The sequence below is a fragment of the Sturnus vulgaris genome, chromosome 3, assembly GCF_052056855.1.
Source record: "Sturnus vulgaris isolate bStuVul1 chromosome 3, bStuVul1.hap1, whole genome shotgun sequence".
Classification (NCBI taxonomy): Eukaryota; Metazoa; Chordata; class Aves; order Passeriformes; family Sturnidae; genus Sturnus; species Sturnus vulgaris.
The window spans coordinates 99,703,465-99,721,798 of record NC_142245.1 but is presented as its reverse complement, the minus strand read 5'-3'; the positions used below and the strand labels follow the sequence as shown (position 1 = coordinate 99,721,798).

Here is an 18,334-nt window from a genome sequence, read left to right as displayed (position 1 = left end):
GTTGTCATTGATTTCTGTGTTTTCTACCTGCGTCTTCTTTCTTTTTTGTCCCTTTGATTAAGGTTTTGCTCTTTTACTGGAAGTTCTCTCACTCAGCATGGCACTTCTTTTTGTTATATTCAACTTGCTTTCTTTTGCTTGAAGCTATTCAAATCACTCTGCTTTGTTGGCACATGTGTTCTGCCAAGTTTGAACACAAAACTGACTAGTCACTGTGAGCTGCAAAGTTCAGTGCCTGCTGCTGCTGCAGAGCCTCTCTGAGAAGCCAATAAGTTTTTATTTTCAAGAAAAGTAGCATTTGGATATCTTCCTCTAACCTGCCATTGGCAACCTGTATGTCTCAGCTTCTGGCTGTGACATGAGTTTGAAAATCTGAAGCTTTTCAACATCTTGCTATGACTGAAGCAATGCAGAAACAGCAAGAGGATGCAGTGTCTATGGTAGCAGGGAAGCTTGTGACTTCTGGCAGTGTGAGGTTACTTGAGTGGCAATTTGCAGTGATTGATCTAGTGAATGTTTTTGCAGCCTTACAGGAGGCACACAGGAGTCAGTACCATCAGAGCAATGTTCTGGCTCTGCACTTCAGGTCATAGGTTAGGACCAGCAGTATCAAAATTGGAGATGAGTCCTCCTTCCCTTCTGGGAGCAACTTCCCTGCTGTTTGGCATTGCAGCACCTGCCTGCTTGCCAGGCGTGTTCTGGGGAGATGTGTTGACTGCCCAAATTTGTGACATTCCAGAAATATTGCTGAGTCTTGTCCAGCCTTCCAGCAATGGTGTTCCTTGCTGATCATTCATTCATATGGTCACTAGCTGGTGGATACCTTCAGCAGATAAAACATGGCTAAAAGGCCCTTGAGAATAACTGTAAGGGCAGGTGAGGGCTCAGGTGGTGTTTTCCTCAGCCCTTTTGGGAGGGGGAAGGACCCACCCGGCAGACCTGTGCGTGGCTGTGTAGCTGATGTACAGCTCAGGCTGAAGCCAGCTTACTGAAGGACAGAGAAGATGAAACCCAAGTGGTTGGAGAGGAAAGAAATCTTAGTGACTGGGCTTGTTAAACTGTGTAAGGCTTGTTTAAAGCCTTGAGAAAGGCTTTAAACTGTTCGCTGTGAAACCCACGAGTGGAAAAGAAAGAGTTGCAAATGAAAGCAGGCCAAGTAGAAGGATGCAAGGGGCACTTTGACATTCCTGCTTAGAAGCAGAGGCTTTTCTTAAATGTCTCTACACAAATATGCATCAAACAGAAAAAGTCATGGTGCAGTCACTAGGCTACAGAAAGATTGCATATATGAGGACTTTCTTGGGTAGCACACATCGACACATCACTGGGGAAAAAAAAAGATGACAGAAGCAGATTTGCAGCTGTGAACCTTCCCCCAGGTTTACTGATAAAATGTCTGGCTGATCAGCCTTCTGGTATTTTATGTTGACTTTCTTGTCCATCTCATTTTACAGCTTCCCAACTTTCATGGCTCTGAAAAAAAGTTGTTTTATTTCATTACATAATTTCTATATTTGAGTTAGACAAGACAAGTTGAGTCTGCTTGCATTTTTAAAGCTCTTAATATATTTCACAAAGGTTTTCAAAATAGATTTATATTCCCTAGCTAAACTTGCATCCTCCCCTCTGAATTCTACTGTTGTACCAATTAGATTTCTTGACCTTTCCCTTTGCCTTGAGCAGTGCTAAAAACTGCTGTATTATATGCAATTTTCGATATATAGTGGTTGTACTTTAAATACTATTTTTGAACTTAATCCAACTAAATGAAAATACTGTTGGTGTTTAATGCTATTTTTTTTCCAGGACAATAAAACTGCTTTATATTGGGCAGTTGAAAAAGGAAATGCTACAATGGTGAGAGATATCTTGCAATGCAACCCTGATACTGAGACATGTACCAAGGTAACAATTAGAATTTTAATTGAATTGGTTTTTTTGAACATCTGTTCTTTTCTCAGCTCCTATGTGATGTGAAGATCATATCAAATTCAGTTTTTGTGAAGTGTTGGTACCTTGAACACTGTTAATTTTTTTCTGGAATATGGCTTCTCAGCAATAGTAATGTTCCCTCTGTTGATAAATATGGTGTGCTTTTAAATCCTTGATAGCAGGGAACACGTAGATTCTTTACCTCAGCATCATTGACGTGACCAGCAATAAGGAGTAAAGAGCAGGTGCTACTGGAAACCGAGGAAGGAAGTTTCTGATATTACTAGGCATGAATTCAGGCATGTGCTGCAGTAAGGGAAAAAATAAGAGAAGCAGTTGGCACAGCATTAAATATTTTCAAATATCTTGTATTTTATCTGAATTTTGTCTTTCTCTGTTTGACACTGTTATTGACAGAAATGTATTTTGTTCTTTGATTCTAATCAATCTAGAAAACTGGGTCTGGGATACTTTTTCACAGACATAAATGCTAAAGTGTTGTTGTCTGCACAGTACCATATTTAATTTTAATTATCTTAAAATTTTTTGTTTTAATTTGTTACCCAATCACTTGTTTTTAATTCGTTTTGGGTGTACAGAGATCTTTATATTAATCCTACTTTTCCATTTTAGGATGGAGAAACACCCCTTATAAAGGCAACCAAGATGAGAAATATTGAAATAGTAGAGCTTCTTCTGGATAAAGGAGCTAAGGTCTCTGCTGTAGACAAGGTAAAGAATTGTTTATTTGTTTACTTTAGTGTATTTAATCACTTTAATTTTGCAGCAGGATTTTGGAGAGAGCTGTCGAGGCTAATACAGAAAGAGAGCTTCCCACGTGATTAATAATTAAAAAGACCATAAGACTTAAATGCTTAGTCTCCCATATGTTTAATAATTAAATAGATCAGAACACTTAAGTGTAAATTTTTTCCACCATTAGTATATTGTTGAGTTTTGGTTTGTTTTGTAGTAGGATGCTCTTAATAACCTGGAAAAAAAATCCAGGTGAGGAATAAAACTTTCACAGATAAAGCAACTAATTCTTAGTACACTTGAAGAAGAGTGTAGAGAATGGTTGTTATTTGTCACTAATGTTAGTTTTTGATTAATAGACATTAAACTAAGGGATGCCAAGGACAAATCAAACTGGTTATTGCTGTCTTCCTGTGCATTACCTACTTTGACTGCAAACCTTCTAAATACAGCTACATTTATTTGATGCTTTTTTTAATCTCTTGCTATTATATTTAGGGCGAATATGTAATAATGTTGATTTGATGCAATAAGAAAGCATTTACTGGGAAGTTTTGGGGGAAGTCTGAACAGACACTGAGACAATTGTAACAAGCACTGTCTCTTGTTCCAGACAAGTCTCTGAGTTTGCTTGTAGGCATTTGTTTCTACACAGAGACTACAATTTTCATTAACTTTAGGATATTAATATAAGCATTTAAGAAAGAAGTCAGTATCTGAGGTTTAGCATTCTAAGAACTGCTTTTTCTCATGTCTTCTCTGAAAGATTTGTAATGCTTTTTCAAAGGGGAAAATGCTTGCCATAAGGCACGGATGCTTTTGAAAGTGCCCTAAGATTTATTTCAAGGAAATAATGCTTCTGAAACAGTGTTGAACATATGGTCTGTCCATAATCTTAGGAATTCATGTTAGATATTACTGGCTTTTCACTTAATTGCAGAAAGGAGATACTCCACTTCACATTGCTATTCGTGGAAGAAGCCGTAAACTTGCTGAATTACTCTTAAGAAATCCAAAAGATGGTAGATTGCTTTACAGACCCAACAAGACAGGAGAAACCCCTTACAATATTGACTGTAGCCACCAGAAGAGTATTTTAACACAGATATTTGGTGCCAGTAAGTATAAGTATTTATTTTTTTAATCACTCATATATTGACAATCCAGTTTATTCAATTATGTATTGAAAAGTGGCTACAGATTTTTGATGTTTTAATGTTGCACCTAATGGGAAGGCTTAAAAGTCAGTTGGCAAAAACCCCATCATTCTAAAAGCCTGGTAAAGGTCAAATATACCTTTTATTTTGAATTTAGGTGTTGAATACTCTGGGATTTCTGTTGATCACTTTGTTTTTATTTGGATCTTGCTTGTGTAGGAATTACTTTCTTTGACTTCCTGTGGTTTGGGATCTTGAGTCTTGTAGTAGGCTTTAATGGATGTGATAATAATGTATCATTTATGTGGATGATTTAAAATTCCTTTGAACAGGAATGTACAAATAATAACAGCTGTTACATGGCAGGAATATATATATATAAATATGGGTGAATGTGTCATGACTTTATGTATGAAAATAGTCATATTGAAGAGCTTTCTTAGGGCAAAGTTGTGTAGCACAGTATTTGTGTTGCAGGGCACTTGTCTCCCACGGAATCTGATGGTGACATGCTGGGCTATGACCTGTACAGCAGCGCTTTGGCTGATATTCTGAGTGAACCAACCATGCAGCCACCCATCTGTGTAGGCTTGTATGCACAGTGGGGAAGTGGAAAATCTTTCCTGCTTAAGAAACTGGAAGGTAAAAACTTGATTTGGTCTTTTCAGTACTTCCAATCTGTCTATGAAAAGCTTCACATTGGAGTTGCTAGTTTTTATGAAGGTTGTTGGTCCATGTGATGTTTTATCTGGTCTCTGTGATGAAAGAATTTAAATTTTACTGTGGTCAGTTCATCCATAGATTGCTTTGTTCATTTATACAATGTCAGGACAGTCTTTTAGTGCTTCTGTCTATTTTCCTGTGAGTTTCCTGCAGCAATGAATCTACCCTTTTTAGGTACTGCAGAAAGTCTGTCTGCCTAAATATGCCTTGCTGGGCCTGTTTGTGTGTCTGATCAGGTTCAGACCTCCTCTACTGCACTTTTTATTTATTGCACATCCCGTGTCTTTCTTTTTAATGCTTAAGAACAATTATTAGGCTATTAATATTTTATTCTCTGTAGTGTATGTTCTTTGCATCTAGTTTTCTTCCTCTTTCGTCTTTCTTTGAGTTTTTTGAACTTTCTAAAATGACAGAAGAAGGCAAACATAGCATATAAAATGAATCAATATTTTTCCTGGTCAAAATAGGCATCATATTTTGTTTAAGTATTTTCTTATAAAAGGTGTTTTCCTGAGATGTTTCAATAGATTTCAAAAGTTTCTTACTTTCTGTGATTTTTGTATTAGCCAAAATGGGATCTCTGCATTAATTTTTTCACCTCCTGTTCCATATCATAAACAAAAAGCATACGTACTTTGACTATGATATTTATTGCTGATGATCTCTTACATTTGTAAAACACTTTCTTAGTGTATTCCTCCTGTTCCTTATTCCTGTTTTTATTCTGGATTGTGTATCTATTATTTCTTATTCCGTAGAATCTAAAATTCCTTCAGGAATTCCTGTTTTAGTATATAATCAACAAACAGAAATAATACTGCAGCCTTCACATTGTACTCTTATGTCTGACTATTAGAGAAACACAGTCCATGTTTCAGTGATTGAGATTTTGAGGGTTGGATGGAGTTTTTTGACAGATACGGTGGATTTATTTTTCTTAGTGTCATAAAATACGTTTTACACTTTTAAAGGAGGATAGGAAATGGCATGAGTTTTAATATGCTTTCAGAAGTAGAAAATCTGCAGCAAAGAATGTGATTATTGTGTATTTAAATGTTTTTATTCATTGCATGGATGAAAACAATGTTTTGCATTAATGTTTGGAGAATTCAAGCATCATTGTCCTTTTTTTGGCTCAATAATTGGAATAAGTTATACAGTCTGCTGAAAAAGTAATTTTCAAAAGTTACCTTTCTTGAGTGACTTCATATGTTAACTGGTCTTTGTCTTTTTGTTTTAGATGAAATGAAGACTTTTGCAGGACAGCAGATTGAGCCTCTGTTTCAGTTCTCCTGGCTTGTTGTATTCCTCACGCTTTTGCTGTGTGGAGGTTTGGGTTTATTGCTCGCTTTCACAGTGGATGCAAAGCTTGGAATAGCAGTGTCACTCAGCTTATTAGCTGTTCTCTACATTTTCTTTAGTAAGTCTTACATGGAATTCATTAAGATTTTTTTCTGTTTTTGGAATTACATATTACTTTGTAGATATGCTTTGCCATTCAGAAAAAATGCTAAATGGTTTTGTAGACAGGAAGACTCCTTTGGACCCTTTGTTTTGCGTGTGATTTGTGAGAGGGCATTCTTGAGAATGAAGAAGGATTTTGTTTATTAATTTCATTGTATTACTCTTAACATTCTCATTTTTAGCCTAACTGCTAAAACTTCTTTTACAGAACTCCATGCTTTATCTGTTCAAACTTCATGATTCTTTCAGCTGTCAATGTTGATTAAATTAAACCATAGCATCTTTTTTAATATTTTAGCTGTAATTTACTTTGGTGGCCGGAGAGAAGGGGAGAGATGGAACTGGGCCTGGGTGTTAAGTACAAGGTTGGCAAGACATGTTGGATATTTAGAGTTGCTTCTCAAACTCATGTTTGTGAACCCACCAGAACTACCAGAGCAAACTACTAAAGCTTTACCTGTCAGGTTAGTTATTTAATTTATTTACTCTTGAATAAATCAATCAGGTTCACGCTGATAGTAGCCCTAGAAGATCATAGACTTTTTAGTGTGAAGAATATAGTAGTGTTTTCAAGAAAAACTCTCTGCCAAAGCTGGTGAAAGTTAGTGCTTTTTAGAATTAGGGATTTTGGCTATTGTACTAATGAAAATTCATACCAGAAAAAATAAGAATTTTCTGGTATAACTTATTGTGTATTATACATATTTAATACTTGTTCCGCTGATTACTTCTGTTAAGATTTGGGGGGGCTTTTTCCTCCCTCTAAGTAGAGCATCAGACTGTTCAAAGCTTCTAGTTTACCTGAAAACAAGAAAACTTATGCTGTGTGTTTGAAAATTTCATTTATTTCTATTGTTCAAAGACTTCTATTTTAGCCACATGGTGCTTTTATGTGATCTTGTGTTTCTGTAATTTTTTAATCCTCTATAAATATTTAAAGATAGATCAGAATGCAGTTTTGAAAATATTTGTCAGTATTATGTTTTGGCATCATAAAGATATTTTCATGTTTTTACTGTCATCTGGGGTACTGTTAGTGATGTGAGAACTCTTATCTTTTTAAGAAATCAAGTTTTAGAATAGGAAGTTGGGCAAAGAAGAGGTTGATAAATGGAGAAAAGAAGTAGTTCAATTCCATGTAGATTTTTTTAAAAAAACAGTGGTTTACATTTTGTACTACTTAAAAAAACTTTTGACTGCAGAGATGCAGCAAGACTTTTGTTTCGGTTGCCAGAAAATATTTAAAGTTTTCTGAAGTATACAAAATACATGTTTTTGTCTCTTTCAGATTTTTGTTTACAGACTACAATAGACTGTCCAGTGTAGGTGGAGAGACTTCACTGGCTGAGATGATTGCTACCCTCTCTGATGCATGTGAAAGGGAATTTGGTTTCCTAGCAACAAGGCTATTTCGAGTTTTCAAGACAGAAGATACACAAGGTTGTTGTTTTTTTTTTTACCTGAATGACATTTCCAATTATTCCATTTCAGTGCACTGTTACCAGGGCTTCTGTTTTTCGCATTATAAGCTCTTTCTAGAAATTGTTGTAGCCATGCAGAAATTCGTACAGAAGGGGAAATTCTTTGGAAGAGAAAAAATGCCCCGTTTTATTTGCTGATCTTGATTTTATTAATATAATGAAGGAATATGTCCTGTGAAGTGTAGTTTTCAGAAATGTCAATGGAAATGTATATTTACGTTACATCCTTATAGATGCAGCATATTTCCATAGTAATTAAGTCATGTCTGAGTCAGACAAAGGGAAATACGTCTTTCTGTGTATTGCTACAAGAGGTTTGTTTAGTTTATTCAATTTTAATTTAGAGCTTTGATAAGTAACCACTACTTATTCTTGAAAATAATAAATATGTAGAATATGTTGGTCCAGTCCTACAGATTGCTGTGATTAGTACTAGTAAGACGGGATGAAATGGACCTACTTGATCCAAATGGAACAAGCTTTTTTATTCTGTTTCATCTGTAGATTTATAAAAAAATAAATACGCAGAGTAGAGTATGATCCTGTGAAGAAGGAGTTCTTGAATTTACCTTTCAATTTATGGAGGACTTACTTGTACTTTTAGTATGTGTCAGTTATTTCTCATTTCTTTTTGTCCACAAATTGAGGAATCTGTCACCTCTCACAAAGTGAAACATTTAGTCTCTTCTGTCCTGCAGAGGCTGGAAAAAATGTGCTATGTTTGCTATGTTCAACTGTGTGCTGAATACAGCCTACTCCTCATTGTTATTTTTCAAATTCACTAAGTGTTCTTTATGAAAGGGATGTGTGGATTTTTTCACCCTTTTTATTTCATGTTAGGCTCTACAGTTCCTCTCCTTAGTCTCAGTGAAACAGCTTTCATGATACTGTAATTTCACCTGAAGTAGTCTTGAGAATGGCAGTTTAGTGCTGGCTTCTTTTGATTATTTGTAGTAATCATATTTTCCCTTTCATTTGTAATCTTACATTTACTTGTATTCTTTGCTCTGTTGCCTTCCTATGCTCTGCCGAATTATCTAATTGATTTTTAAAATTTATTTTATCTATTTGATGATTTTGCACATTCTCTCATTTTCTCCAGTTGTGTACAGGTCCAGGGTCACAGTTTTATTACCTCTAGATTATTACTTCTAGAAATTCCATAGAGGTTTATTTTTAGCCTTCTGTATCTTAATTTCTGTTATGTCTGTAAACTTGCAGACATGCCTCTTTCAATTGCCGTTTCATTGTTCATGGTATTTAAGTGTCTTTCTAATCCAGTTCTGTCTCTTTCTAGTAAGAGAATGCTTACATTTCTACTTACATCTAGAACTGGATCTCATTATATCTGGGTTGTTCCCCTTTGTTTCTTGCCCCTTACTTCTGTCATTATGCATTTCTGTTGCTTTGTCCTGCAGCACAATCCTATGAGTCACGTCAGCAATATGAAAAATCTTTGCAGCTCATAACTTGGTCTAGAGAATAATATGGGCCACATATAAACCTTGGATATTCTTTCTACTTAGCATATTAAAAATTTGATTTTCCCCCTGCAGTTCAAATACTGATTTTTAGCTGTCATAATTTTACTTCAGATCATTGGTATTCTGGTCTTTGTTATCAACAAAAGTGTCCAGATGATAGCAATCTTCTAGATATAACACTGGATCTGTACAGCCCAAGACAGTCCTGAAGGCAGAGACTGCTGCTTTGGAAAATAATATTTCTTTGGTCACTGATTTAGCTGTGCTAAGCTCCAACTGCAGTATTTGCTTCTTTCTTATCAGTCCACATGAAGTCAGGAGTTCTGTACTCTCCACTGGGGCCCTTGTGAACTGTCCAAACCATATTTGCTGCAGTTTTCCATACATGTGCATTTTAGCATGCAAGAAAGAATGGCCTCAGGTTGCAGCTTGACATTTTGGTTTAGCTCTTCAATGGTACCATTACTATTAGATTGTGTAATTACCAGGTTCCAGTTTAAAACTGAGTTGCCCCTGTACTGTTGTCCTACAATTTATTTACCGAAACACACTTTACAAAGAGATGCCACAAAAGGGGGTGATAGCACTGATACAAAATTGTCATTTCCATCCAGTGTGGATTTCTTGAAATTATGGAAATAAACTGGAGATTAAAGGAATATCTCTGCTTCATAATTTCAAAGAATTTTGGCAAATAATAGATTTTTTTTTCCATTGGTTTGTGACTGGGTAATAACACTCCAGTAAACTTTTGTGCCAGTTGGTGTTTTATGAGAAGTATGCAAATTAATAGATTTTGCACTCATCTGTCATTACATTGTACATTAATTCTAACAGCAATGCTTGTTTCTTAGGTAAAAAGAAATGGAAGAAAACTTGCTGCCTCCCATCTTTTGTGATTTTCCTGTTCATCTTGTCTTGCGTTGTTTCTGCGATCGCCCTGTTGGCAATTTTCAATGTGGAATCGGCCAACATGACAGTGAATGTTATTCTCATAACAGTGACCTGTATTGTTGGCTTGGCCTTTTTCTTGAACTGCCGCACATGGTGGCAGGTGATGGATTCAGTTTTGAATTCTCAGAGAAAACGTCTTCACAGTGCTGCCTCCAAGCTTCACAAGTTGAAGAGTGAGGGGTTCATGAAGGTGAGCATTTTTATGAATTGGTCCTTAAAAGTGATGAAGCAAACCCCCAAACATGGAGCATTATTAAGTTGGGGCACCATTAATTTCATCAGGCCAAGTCTCACAACAGGAGAATGAGACTTGGTGAGTTTCAATGAATGGAACACTTCTGTGCAAGTGGCAATTGTGCTTAGTATAGGACATCTATCTGCTTAATCATGAATGTTAAATTCGGGATTTCAGTTTTCTGATTTTATTTTTGATGGGAAGAAAGTACTTCGAAAACAATTCTCAATTACCATTATTTAGTAAAAGCTTACTTTATATCATAAAATCTGAAAGAATAACTTTGAGTATCTTCTAAAGGTGTAAAAACAAGCCTAACTTTCTCTGTCTGCAAGACTTCTTTGCTAAGAAAGGAATTGTAGCACTGAAAGAGCATTCCAAAACACTCCGTGTATTTAATGAAAAATGGTAGAAAATACTATTGTTTTGCTGACCTGTATCTATAAACTGATAAATACATTCTCAGGCTGTTACCAGATATGCTGTGTGCTTCTATATGAAAGTAAAAATGTAGCATCATGATTGCTAACTTTGTAGATTCCGGCCAATGTATTGTTTAAAAATCTGTTGTACAAATATTTTTCATACAGTCATAGAATAGTTTGGGTTGAAAGGGACCTTTTAAAGGTCAGCCAGTCCAATCTCCCTGCAACGAGCAGGGACATCTTCGATTAGATCAGGCTGCTCAGAGCCCAGTGCAACCTGACCTTGAATGTTTCCAAGGATGGGCATCCACAACTTCTCTGGCCAATCTGTACCAGCGTTTTACCACCTCATTTTAAACTTCTTTCTTGTATCTAACCTGAATTGACTGTCTTTCAGTTTTTAAAACCATTCCCCCTTGTCCTCTTGCAACAGGCCCTGCTTAAAAGTTTGTCTTCATGTTACTTACAGGCCTCTTTAGGTACTGGAAAGCCACAATAAACATCTCCCCAAAATCTTATCTTCTTCAGGCTGAATAATCTCAATTCTCATAGCCTTTCATCACTGCAGAGGTGCTCCATCCCTCTGACCATCTTTGTGGCCTCCTCTGGACTTGCTCAAATACATAGGTGTCATTCCTGTGCTGAGGAGTGCAGAGCTGGACGCAGCTCTGCAGGTGGGGTCTCACCAGAGTGGAGCAGAGGGGCACAATCCCCTCCCTCACCTGCTGCCCACACTGCTTTGGATGCAGCCCAGGGCACATTTGCCTTTCTGGGCTGCATGAGCACATACATGGCTGGGTCAAGTCCAGCCTCTCACCCACAGCACCCCTCCAAGTCCTTCTTGGCAGAGCTCCTCTGCATCTGTTCATCACCCAGCCTGGATTGATACTAGGGGTTCAGTACACAGGTGCAGGGCCTTGCACATGGCCTGTTGAACCTCATGAACCCCCTTCTTGAGCTTGTCCAGGTCCCTCTGGATGACATCCTGTCCCTCAGGTGTGTCAACTGCACCCCTTGGTGTCATCTGCAAATTTGCTGAGGATTCACTCGATCCCTTCATTCATCCTTCATTTGGGACACCGAGCCATTGACCCTTTGTTATTTTTTGTATCTCTTGACAAGTCCAGCTCCAGCTGTACCTTGGCTTTCCTTGCCACACCACTTACAACCAGACTGTGTCTCTGTACTCTTCCAGCATATCTGTGCTTGCTTCCACTGCCTGTGCATTTACTACTTTGGTTTGACCAGCAGGTCTCTGCTCAGGGCAGTCAGCTTTTAGTCTTCCTTGCTAATTTTCTTGTACCTAGGGATTACAGGCTTCTGTGTTTCATGGAAAGCATCCTTAAAAGATCTGCCAGCTGTGTTGTCTCCATGGACAGTTTTTCAGGGAGTCTGTTGACTATCTCTTTGAAGAACTAAAAGTTCGTTTCCTAAAATCCAGTGTGCTGACTTTACTCCTTACCTGACCTATATCCCTCAGGACTGCAAACTCCACCAGTGTGTGCTCACTGCAGCCCAGGCTGCCTCCAAGCTTGACATCCCCAATTAGCTCACTTACATTAGTGCCCATCAGGTCCGGTGTTGCTCCCCTTCTGGTAGAGCTTGTCTGCTACCTAGCTGAAGATCCTCCATGCATTCCAGCAGTCTCCTGGATTGGTGACAGCTCATGAGGCTACATTTCCAGATGTTGGGGGTCATCTAAGTTCCCCAGGAGGATTCAAGCACATGAGCATGATGCCTTCTGTAGCTGGGACACGAAGCCTTTGTCAATAGGTTCCCCTTGATCAGGCCTTTTACAAACACAAACCCCAAGGTCTCATTTATTGGTCTGGTCTTCGCAAATTTTTATGCACGAACTCCACCAGTTTGTGGTGGCTTCTCAGAGGCATCTCTTTGTGATCACTGCATCTCTTGATGTAGAGGGCAGCCTCTCCTCCCCTCCTTCGCTTCCTGTCCCATTGAGCAGCCTGCAGCCATCAATAGTTGCACTCCAATCATAGGATTCATCCACCAAGTAGCAGCACGATGGCTTCTGGCTCCTCCTGTTAGTTGCCCACTCTGTGTGCACTGAGGTAGAGGCACCTCAGCTGGGCAGTCACCTTTGTCACCTTCTTAGAGGAACACACTTCATTTCCGTTGAAGTATTTCAGTGGTGTTTTCCTGTTAACTTCTGTTTTCTCAGGAGCCTCTGCCTCATCTCCATAAGATTTCTAAGTGTGCTCCAGTGTGGCCAGCACATCTCAGATGAGGGCCCTCACTAGCACTGCATCCCTCTAACCTTGGTGTGTCATCCCATAGTTTGTTGTGGGCAAGCCTGATACTATCCCACTTCCCTGTTATGTCTTGTTTAAAATTTTTCAATTAACTGTGCTGGCTCCTGGTCAAAGGCTGTCTTTGCCCTTTGAGGAAGGTGAATCCCTTCTGATGCTAGCATGCCTGCTGCCATGTTTTTGCAGCACAGAAGACTTGATTGTGTCTTGGTACTGTGTTTCTTGACAGTTATTTGTTGAGTGCTGTGTATCTGACATAACTTCAGCCTTTTAGGAATTAGGTTCACCCTTTGCCATCAAAGGAGAGAAGTAGGTATTTCAGGAGAGTTATTCAATCTATTTTATGTCATCTTATTGTGCACATTCTAATGAATCTTCTGGTTAAGAGATCAGATTTTAATGTCTGCTGTTAGCTGCTGAAGTTAGGGCGGGCAAATTCCACCTTTCTATGTTATGGGTGATTGTTACATGTGTAACAATGTTGAAAAGCTTAACAAATCTTCAGACTGCTTATCTTGAATAGCAATAACTGAGCATTAGAGTAATAGCATAATGTGCTTGGCTGGAAGGCAGATAGAAAATTTTGCTGTACATTTTATGCAAAGCAATTTTTGAGGACTAGCTGAAGCTACAAATGCTCTTTTATTTACTTCTTAAACCATGTTTTACTATGCATAAATATTCTTATCTTAAATAACATTGTAATGGATTTTAAATAAGGATAGTTTGTTATATCAAAGTGGAATATATGTTTCTGCTGTACATTTTTGTTCAAATGGGAAAGTAATATGTTGGAAGTGACATTTTAGGATTTCACTTTGAGTATTTGTAAGTTTATTCTTGTAATCCTCCTGAAGTATTTTTGGGACAAATAGTCTGCAAAAGGAAATATATGTATTTTTATCAGTTTTAAGTATTATAGAGATGTCTTTTCCTTCTTTGTGTTTTGTTTTTATAGGTTTTGAAATGCGAGGTGGAACTGATGGCCAAAATGGCAAAAACAATTGATAGCTTCACTCAGAATCAGACAAGGCTTGTTGTAATTATTGATGGATTGGATGCTTGTGAACAGGACAAGGTTTTACAGATGCTTGATACTGTGAGTTGGATCATTTTATAAAGATAACCTCTGGATTTTATGCATGATCTCTTCCACAGATGAGCTCAGATACATACAGTTATTGTGTGTTTTCTGTAAAAAGTAGTATGTGTTGTGGTAATTAGTATTTGTGTACATTGGCATAACTATAATGCAAAGAGTGATGGATTTTAAAAGTTGAAAATTAAATGGTATGTTAGTACTTTTGAAAAGGTTTGAAACAATCAAAGACTATGGAAAATAATTATTCTGTTGAAAAAAACTTAAAATATTTGGACGGTTTTTCATATTTTTACCATTGAAGTACTTTAGATAAGAAGTCCTTAAATACTAAATATTTGTGGGGGACTGGAACATTACTGCATGATACATCCTTGGTGATGACTTTCACTATAAATTCTACTGTTAAGTTGTTGAGTGTGCCTATTTCTTTCTGTGGATGAGTTCCTAAGGTACACATCTCATGCAGAAGAAGCTGACACCTCCATATATCATTTGGCCTTTCAGATTTATTCTTTGAACAAAATGTTGAGCCAAATGTTAAAATGATCTCAGCTACAGTTAGTTGTTATTAACAAGGTGTACTGTCTGCTTTTTTACAGGTACGAGTCTTGTTTTCAAAGGGCCCATTCATTGCAATTTTTGCAAGTGACCCACACATTATTATAAAGGCAATTAACCAGAATCTCAACAGTGTTCTACGTGATTCAAACATAAATGGCCATGATTACATGCGAAATATTGTCCATTTGCCTGTTTTTCTGAACAGCCGAGGACTTAGTAATGCAAAAAAACTGATGGTAGCTTCAACAACCAATGGGGATATTCCTTATGCAGATAATGCAGGTAAGGTTATGCAGGAGGGTGAAATGAGCATTGTAAAACCAATGATGCAAAATCTGAATTTTGGAAGAAACCGTTTAAATAATTGACAGATCATTATTTTTATAGGTCAGTCGAATGTATATGACTGAAAAAATATCTACCTTTGTTTTCCTTTCTGCAGGATTGCATGAAGAGGTTGACAGGAGAGTTTCTCAGAACAGTCTTGGAGACATGACCAAACTTGGTAGCAAAACTGCTCTCAACAGGCGGGTGAGAAGGATTTTTAGTCTAAATAGAGATACTGGTAAAACTTTTTCTTCTTTTTTGATTTTTTACTTTGACATTTTCAATAATATCAACTTGGAAGACTTATCAAACCATTCTTACAAAATTTTTATAAATGATCCATGTAGGAAAAGTCCATTCTTAAATCAGTAGACTGATGCTCCATCAAAGAGGAAGAAGTTTGCTTGCTCACCAAAGTATTCCTTTCCACAAAAAATTAATTACAGCTCTCTGTGAATGCTGAGATAATACAGCAAATTGGTAGGAGCTATGGTCTGTGTATGTGTGTATATTTTGGATTTTTTTGTGTAAGCCTGGTATCAGTTTGTTGCAGTATGTTGCAACAAGGGGCAGTAATTGAGTAAATCAAAGAATTTCAAGTATTAAGTACTGGACTTGTACTGCAATGTCTACCACATTTTTTTTCTGCTTTCTCATCTTTCATCTTTACATAGAATCACAAACTGGTTGAATAAAAAGTATCAAGTAAGTTGTGAAAAGCGACACCGAGTCTGAGGATTCTGAGGTTTTTGAGCTGCCATTGGTAGAGACTTCAGGAGTTTTGTAGCGGAGGAACCTGATGGTCACCTTAATTTCGATATGTAGTTATTAAATGGATGGTATTAACCCTTTGGAGAGGCAGTAGGAAGCGACAATGGAAATGCTGAAAGTAGTAACGTTTTTACAAAGTATGTTGCTTATGTCACTCTATTTTGCCGTGTCAGAATTGATGTGGAAGTAAAACGTGTAACTCTTACCATTTCTTGGCTTCTGTGGAACTAATGTTCAGCTTTTACACAGCTAAATCAGAATTAAATTCTTGTAAGTTTGATATTACCTGTCATTCCCACAGACTTATTCACAAAGACTCTAACTTGATTATCAAGTAAAACTGAAAATAAAAGCTTTTGATGCTACTCAGTATTTCTTGGGTTTTTGTTTTATTATCAGGATACTTACCGAAGACGCCAGATGCAGAGGACCATTACTCGCCAAATGTCTTTTGATTTGACCAAGCTTTTGGTTACAGAGGATTGGTTCAGTGATATCAGCCCTCAGACCATGAGGAGGTTGCTAAATATTGTTTCAGTGACAGGTAAGTGTGACATGCTCGTGTGCAGTAAAGAGGATTGTGTTTTGGCTGCTTGTAGTTACACTCAGACTTTTTAGTGTGTAAACTAAATTGAACAAGTCAGTCCGTCTGTTGCTTCTGAAAATCCTTCTGAAGCAAACTCTTCCAGAATGTAAGAAAAAATTATAGACCATTTTATATAGAATTTGAAAGATACGTAATATTTGTTGTTTCATTGACTTCATTTGGGAGGCAAATGGTTCTAGTCTACATTTTTAGGAAATTTTGTATTTTTTGATTTTGAAACGGGATAAGAAAATTACATTTTCCTGTAGTGTGAAGAAAGATTGTAGTGATGACATCTGAAAAAGTAAGCTGTGAGAGGAAAACCAGGTGTATATATCCCGTTCATTTTTGCTATGAGTATTTGGAATCCTTTTTCCCCAAATGATTGTATGAGGCTGATAAAAGCATTTTCTCACCTATTTTTCTTCAGCAAAACACAGTCAAGACTTTGGTATCTCTGAAGTTTAAAAACGGGAAATAACTGGAAAAGGGCTTATGGAGATTTAATAAAAACATGTTTCATGTAGTAAGTGAATGGGGAGTGATTATTTAGTGTCTTTACTATTACAGACACTAGAAGGCACTGGGTAGCCCTACAGCTACCCAGAACAAAGAAATTGAGTTATTTTTCGCACTGTGTATAGTTAAGAGCATAAATCTGCAACAGACCTCAAATTCTGGGCTAATGTTTTAAATAAGTGTGCTGTCTCTTAGCTTGTCAATGCAATTTGTAGCATGTAACCTATCTTGTTTTGGTAAATTATAGTGCAGTTATGAAAGTATAACAAAATCACAAAACATTAGTTGTAAAATTAAAAAAAAAATTGAAAAAAAGACGTTGCAAGAATACTTTTAGTGTAGTACAATGTGTGGTTAGACGTGATTTCATAAACAGCTTTATCAACAGAGCCTTCAGGCTGTAGGTTACATATCATTACAGATATTAATAAAGGAATTATAGACAATTTGCTGAAACTTCAAATGCATAAATTGTAGCATTTACCTTTTCTGTATTTTAGAAAAACTTTATTTGTGATTTATACCTGGCCTTACTAACTTAAAACAGTCTTTTTTATAGCTTTGAATTTTACTATATTGGCCATTGAAGTTGGCAGTTGTATATTTAACTTGTTTTGACCACATTTCATATGCCAATGCATAGAAAATCTATCCAACTATTAACATGAAATTCTGTGTTTAGATGGAGTAATTAATGCTGTGTGAAATTCTTTACTGAATTTTGTTGAAGTAAGTTAAGATTCACCAGTGGCAGGATGATAGTAATGAGTGCTTAACCTGCGGCTGAAGTTGACAGTTTTGAAGAGTCTCGTATTTTGACCAGGATTTCCAAGGATTTTTATTAGATTATAAAAGGATATTTTTAGATGCAACTTGGGATGATTTTGAATTTACTGAGCTAAAAATATTATTATTTTGTAATAAAACAGGAAGTTCATAGATCAGATAATAACAAAGTAACATAGCTGTTACTTTGAGGGGGAAAAGGTATCTTTCAAAAGGCAGAAAAAATCCTCTAGATTCTTTATTGAATTTTGTTGAAGTAAGTTAACCCTAACCCTTTTCTTTTGTCCTTCCTTGTTCTTTTAGGTCGTTTATTGAGAGCTAATCAGATCACATTCAATTGGGACAGACTGGCAAGTTGGATCAATCTCACAGAGCAGTGGCCATATAGAACATCGTGGCTTATTTTGCATCTTGAAGAGACAGAAGGTGTTCCAGATCACCTGACTTTAAAAACCATCTATGAGAGGTAGTCATCATTCTGGTAATGGTGTGCACTTTCAGTGGTTAAAATAATGATCATTATTAATGATCACTGGAATAACATGGCTTTCAAACATTTATCAGATTGTAATCTAAAATTCCCACAATCTTACCCTCTTGTGCTAACTTTTGAAAACTTCAAAGTGGTTTTCATTACTGTTTGATGCACCGTGTATGAATGAGTGCTTTGTATTTAAACCAAAGAACTGTACAGGAATTCCTTCACAGGCAGCTAGCTGTACTGTTGTCTCTTGGTATCCTTTTCATCTTTACCTTGGCCAAGCTACAAACTGGGTATTTTTTCCACTTCTTTGTTAATCT

At 36.9% G+C, this 18,334-nt stretch overlaps 1 protein-coding gene across 3 annotated transcripts in view; it reads left to right on the top strand.

Annotated features, from left to right (window-relative positions):
- KIDINS220 (kinase D interacting substrate 220) overlaps positions 1–18,334 on the top strand; it is a 74,819-nt gene that overhangs the window by 19,897 nt on the left and 36,588 nt on the right. For all 3 annotated transcript variants that reach the window (XM_088162385.1, XM_014895006.2, XM_088162384.1), the window contains exons 10-22: positions 1,807–1,905; positions 2,566–2,664; positions 3,629–3,806; positions 4,323–4,487; positions 5,809–5,988; positions 6,331–6,496; positions 7,321–7,472; positions 9,852–10,141; positions 13,840–13,980; positions 14,583–14,826; positions 14,987–15,075; positions 16,042–16,186; positions 17,837–17,999. In XM_088162385.1, coding sequence (XP_088018511.1) covers positions 1,807–1,905; positions 2,566–2,664; positions 3,629–3,806; positions 4,323–4,487; positions 5,809–5,988; positions 6,331–6,496; positions 7,321–7,472; positions 9,852–10,141; positions 13,840–13,980; positions 14,583–14,826; positions 14,987–15,075; positions 16,042–16,186; positions 17,837–17,999 — 2,111 coding nt within the window. The remainder of the gene's footprint in view (positions 1–1,806; positions 1,906–2,565; positions 2,665–3,628; positions 3,807–4,322; positions 4,488–5,808; positions 5,989–6,330; positions 6,497–7,320; positions 7,473–9,851; positions 10,142–13,839; positions 13,981–14,582; positions 14,827–14,986; positions 15,076–16,041; positions 16,187–17,836; positions 18,000–18,334) is intronic.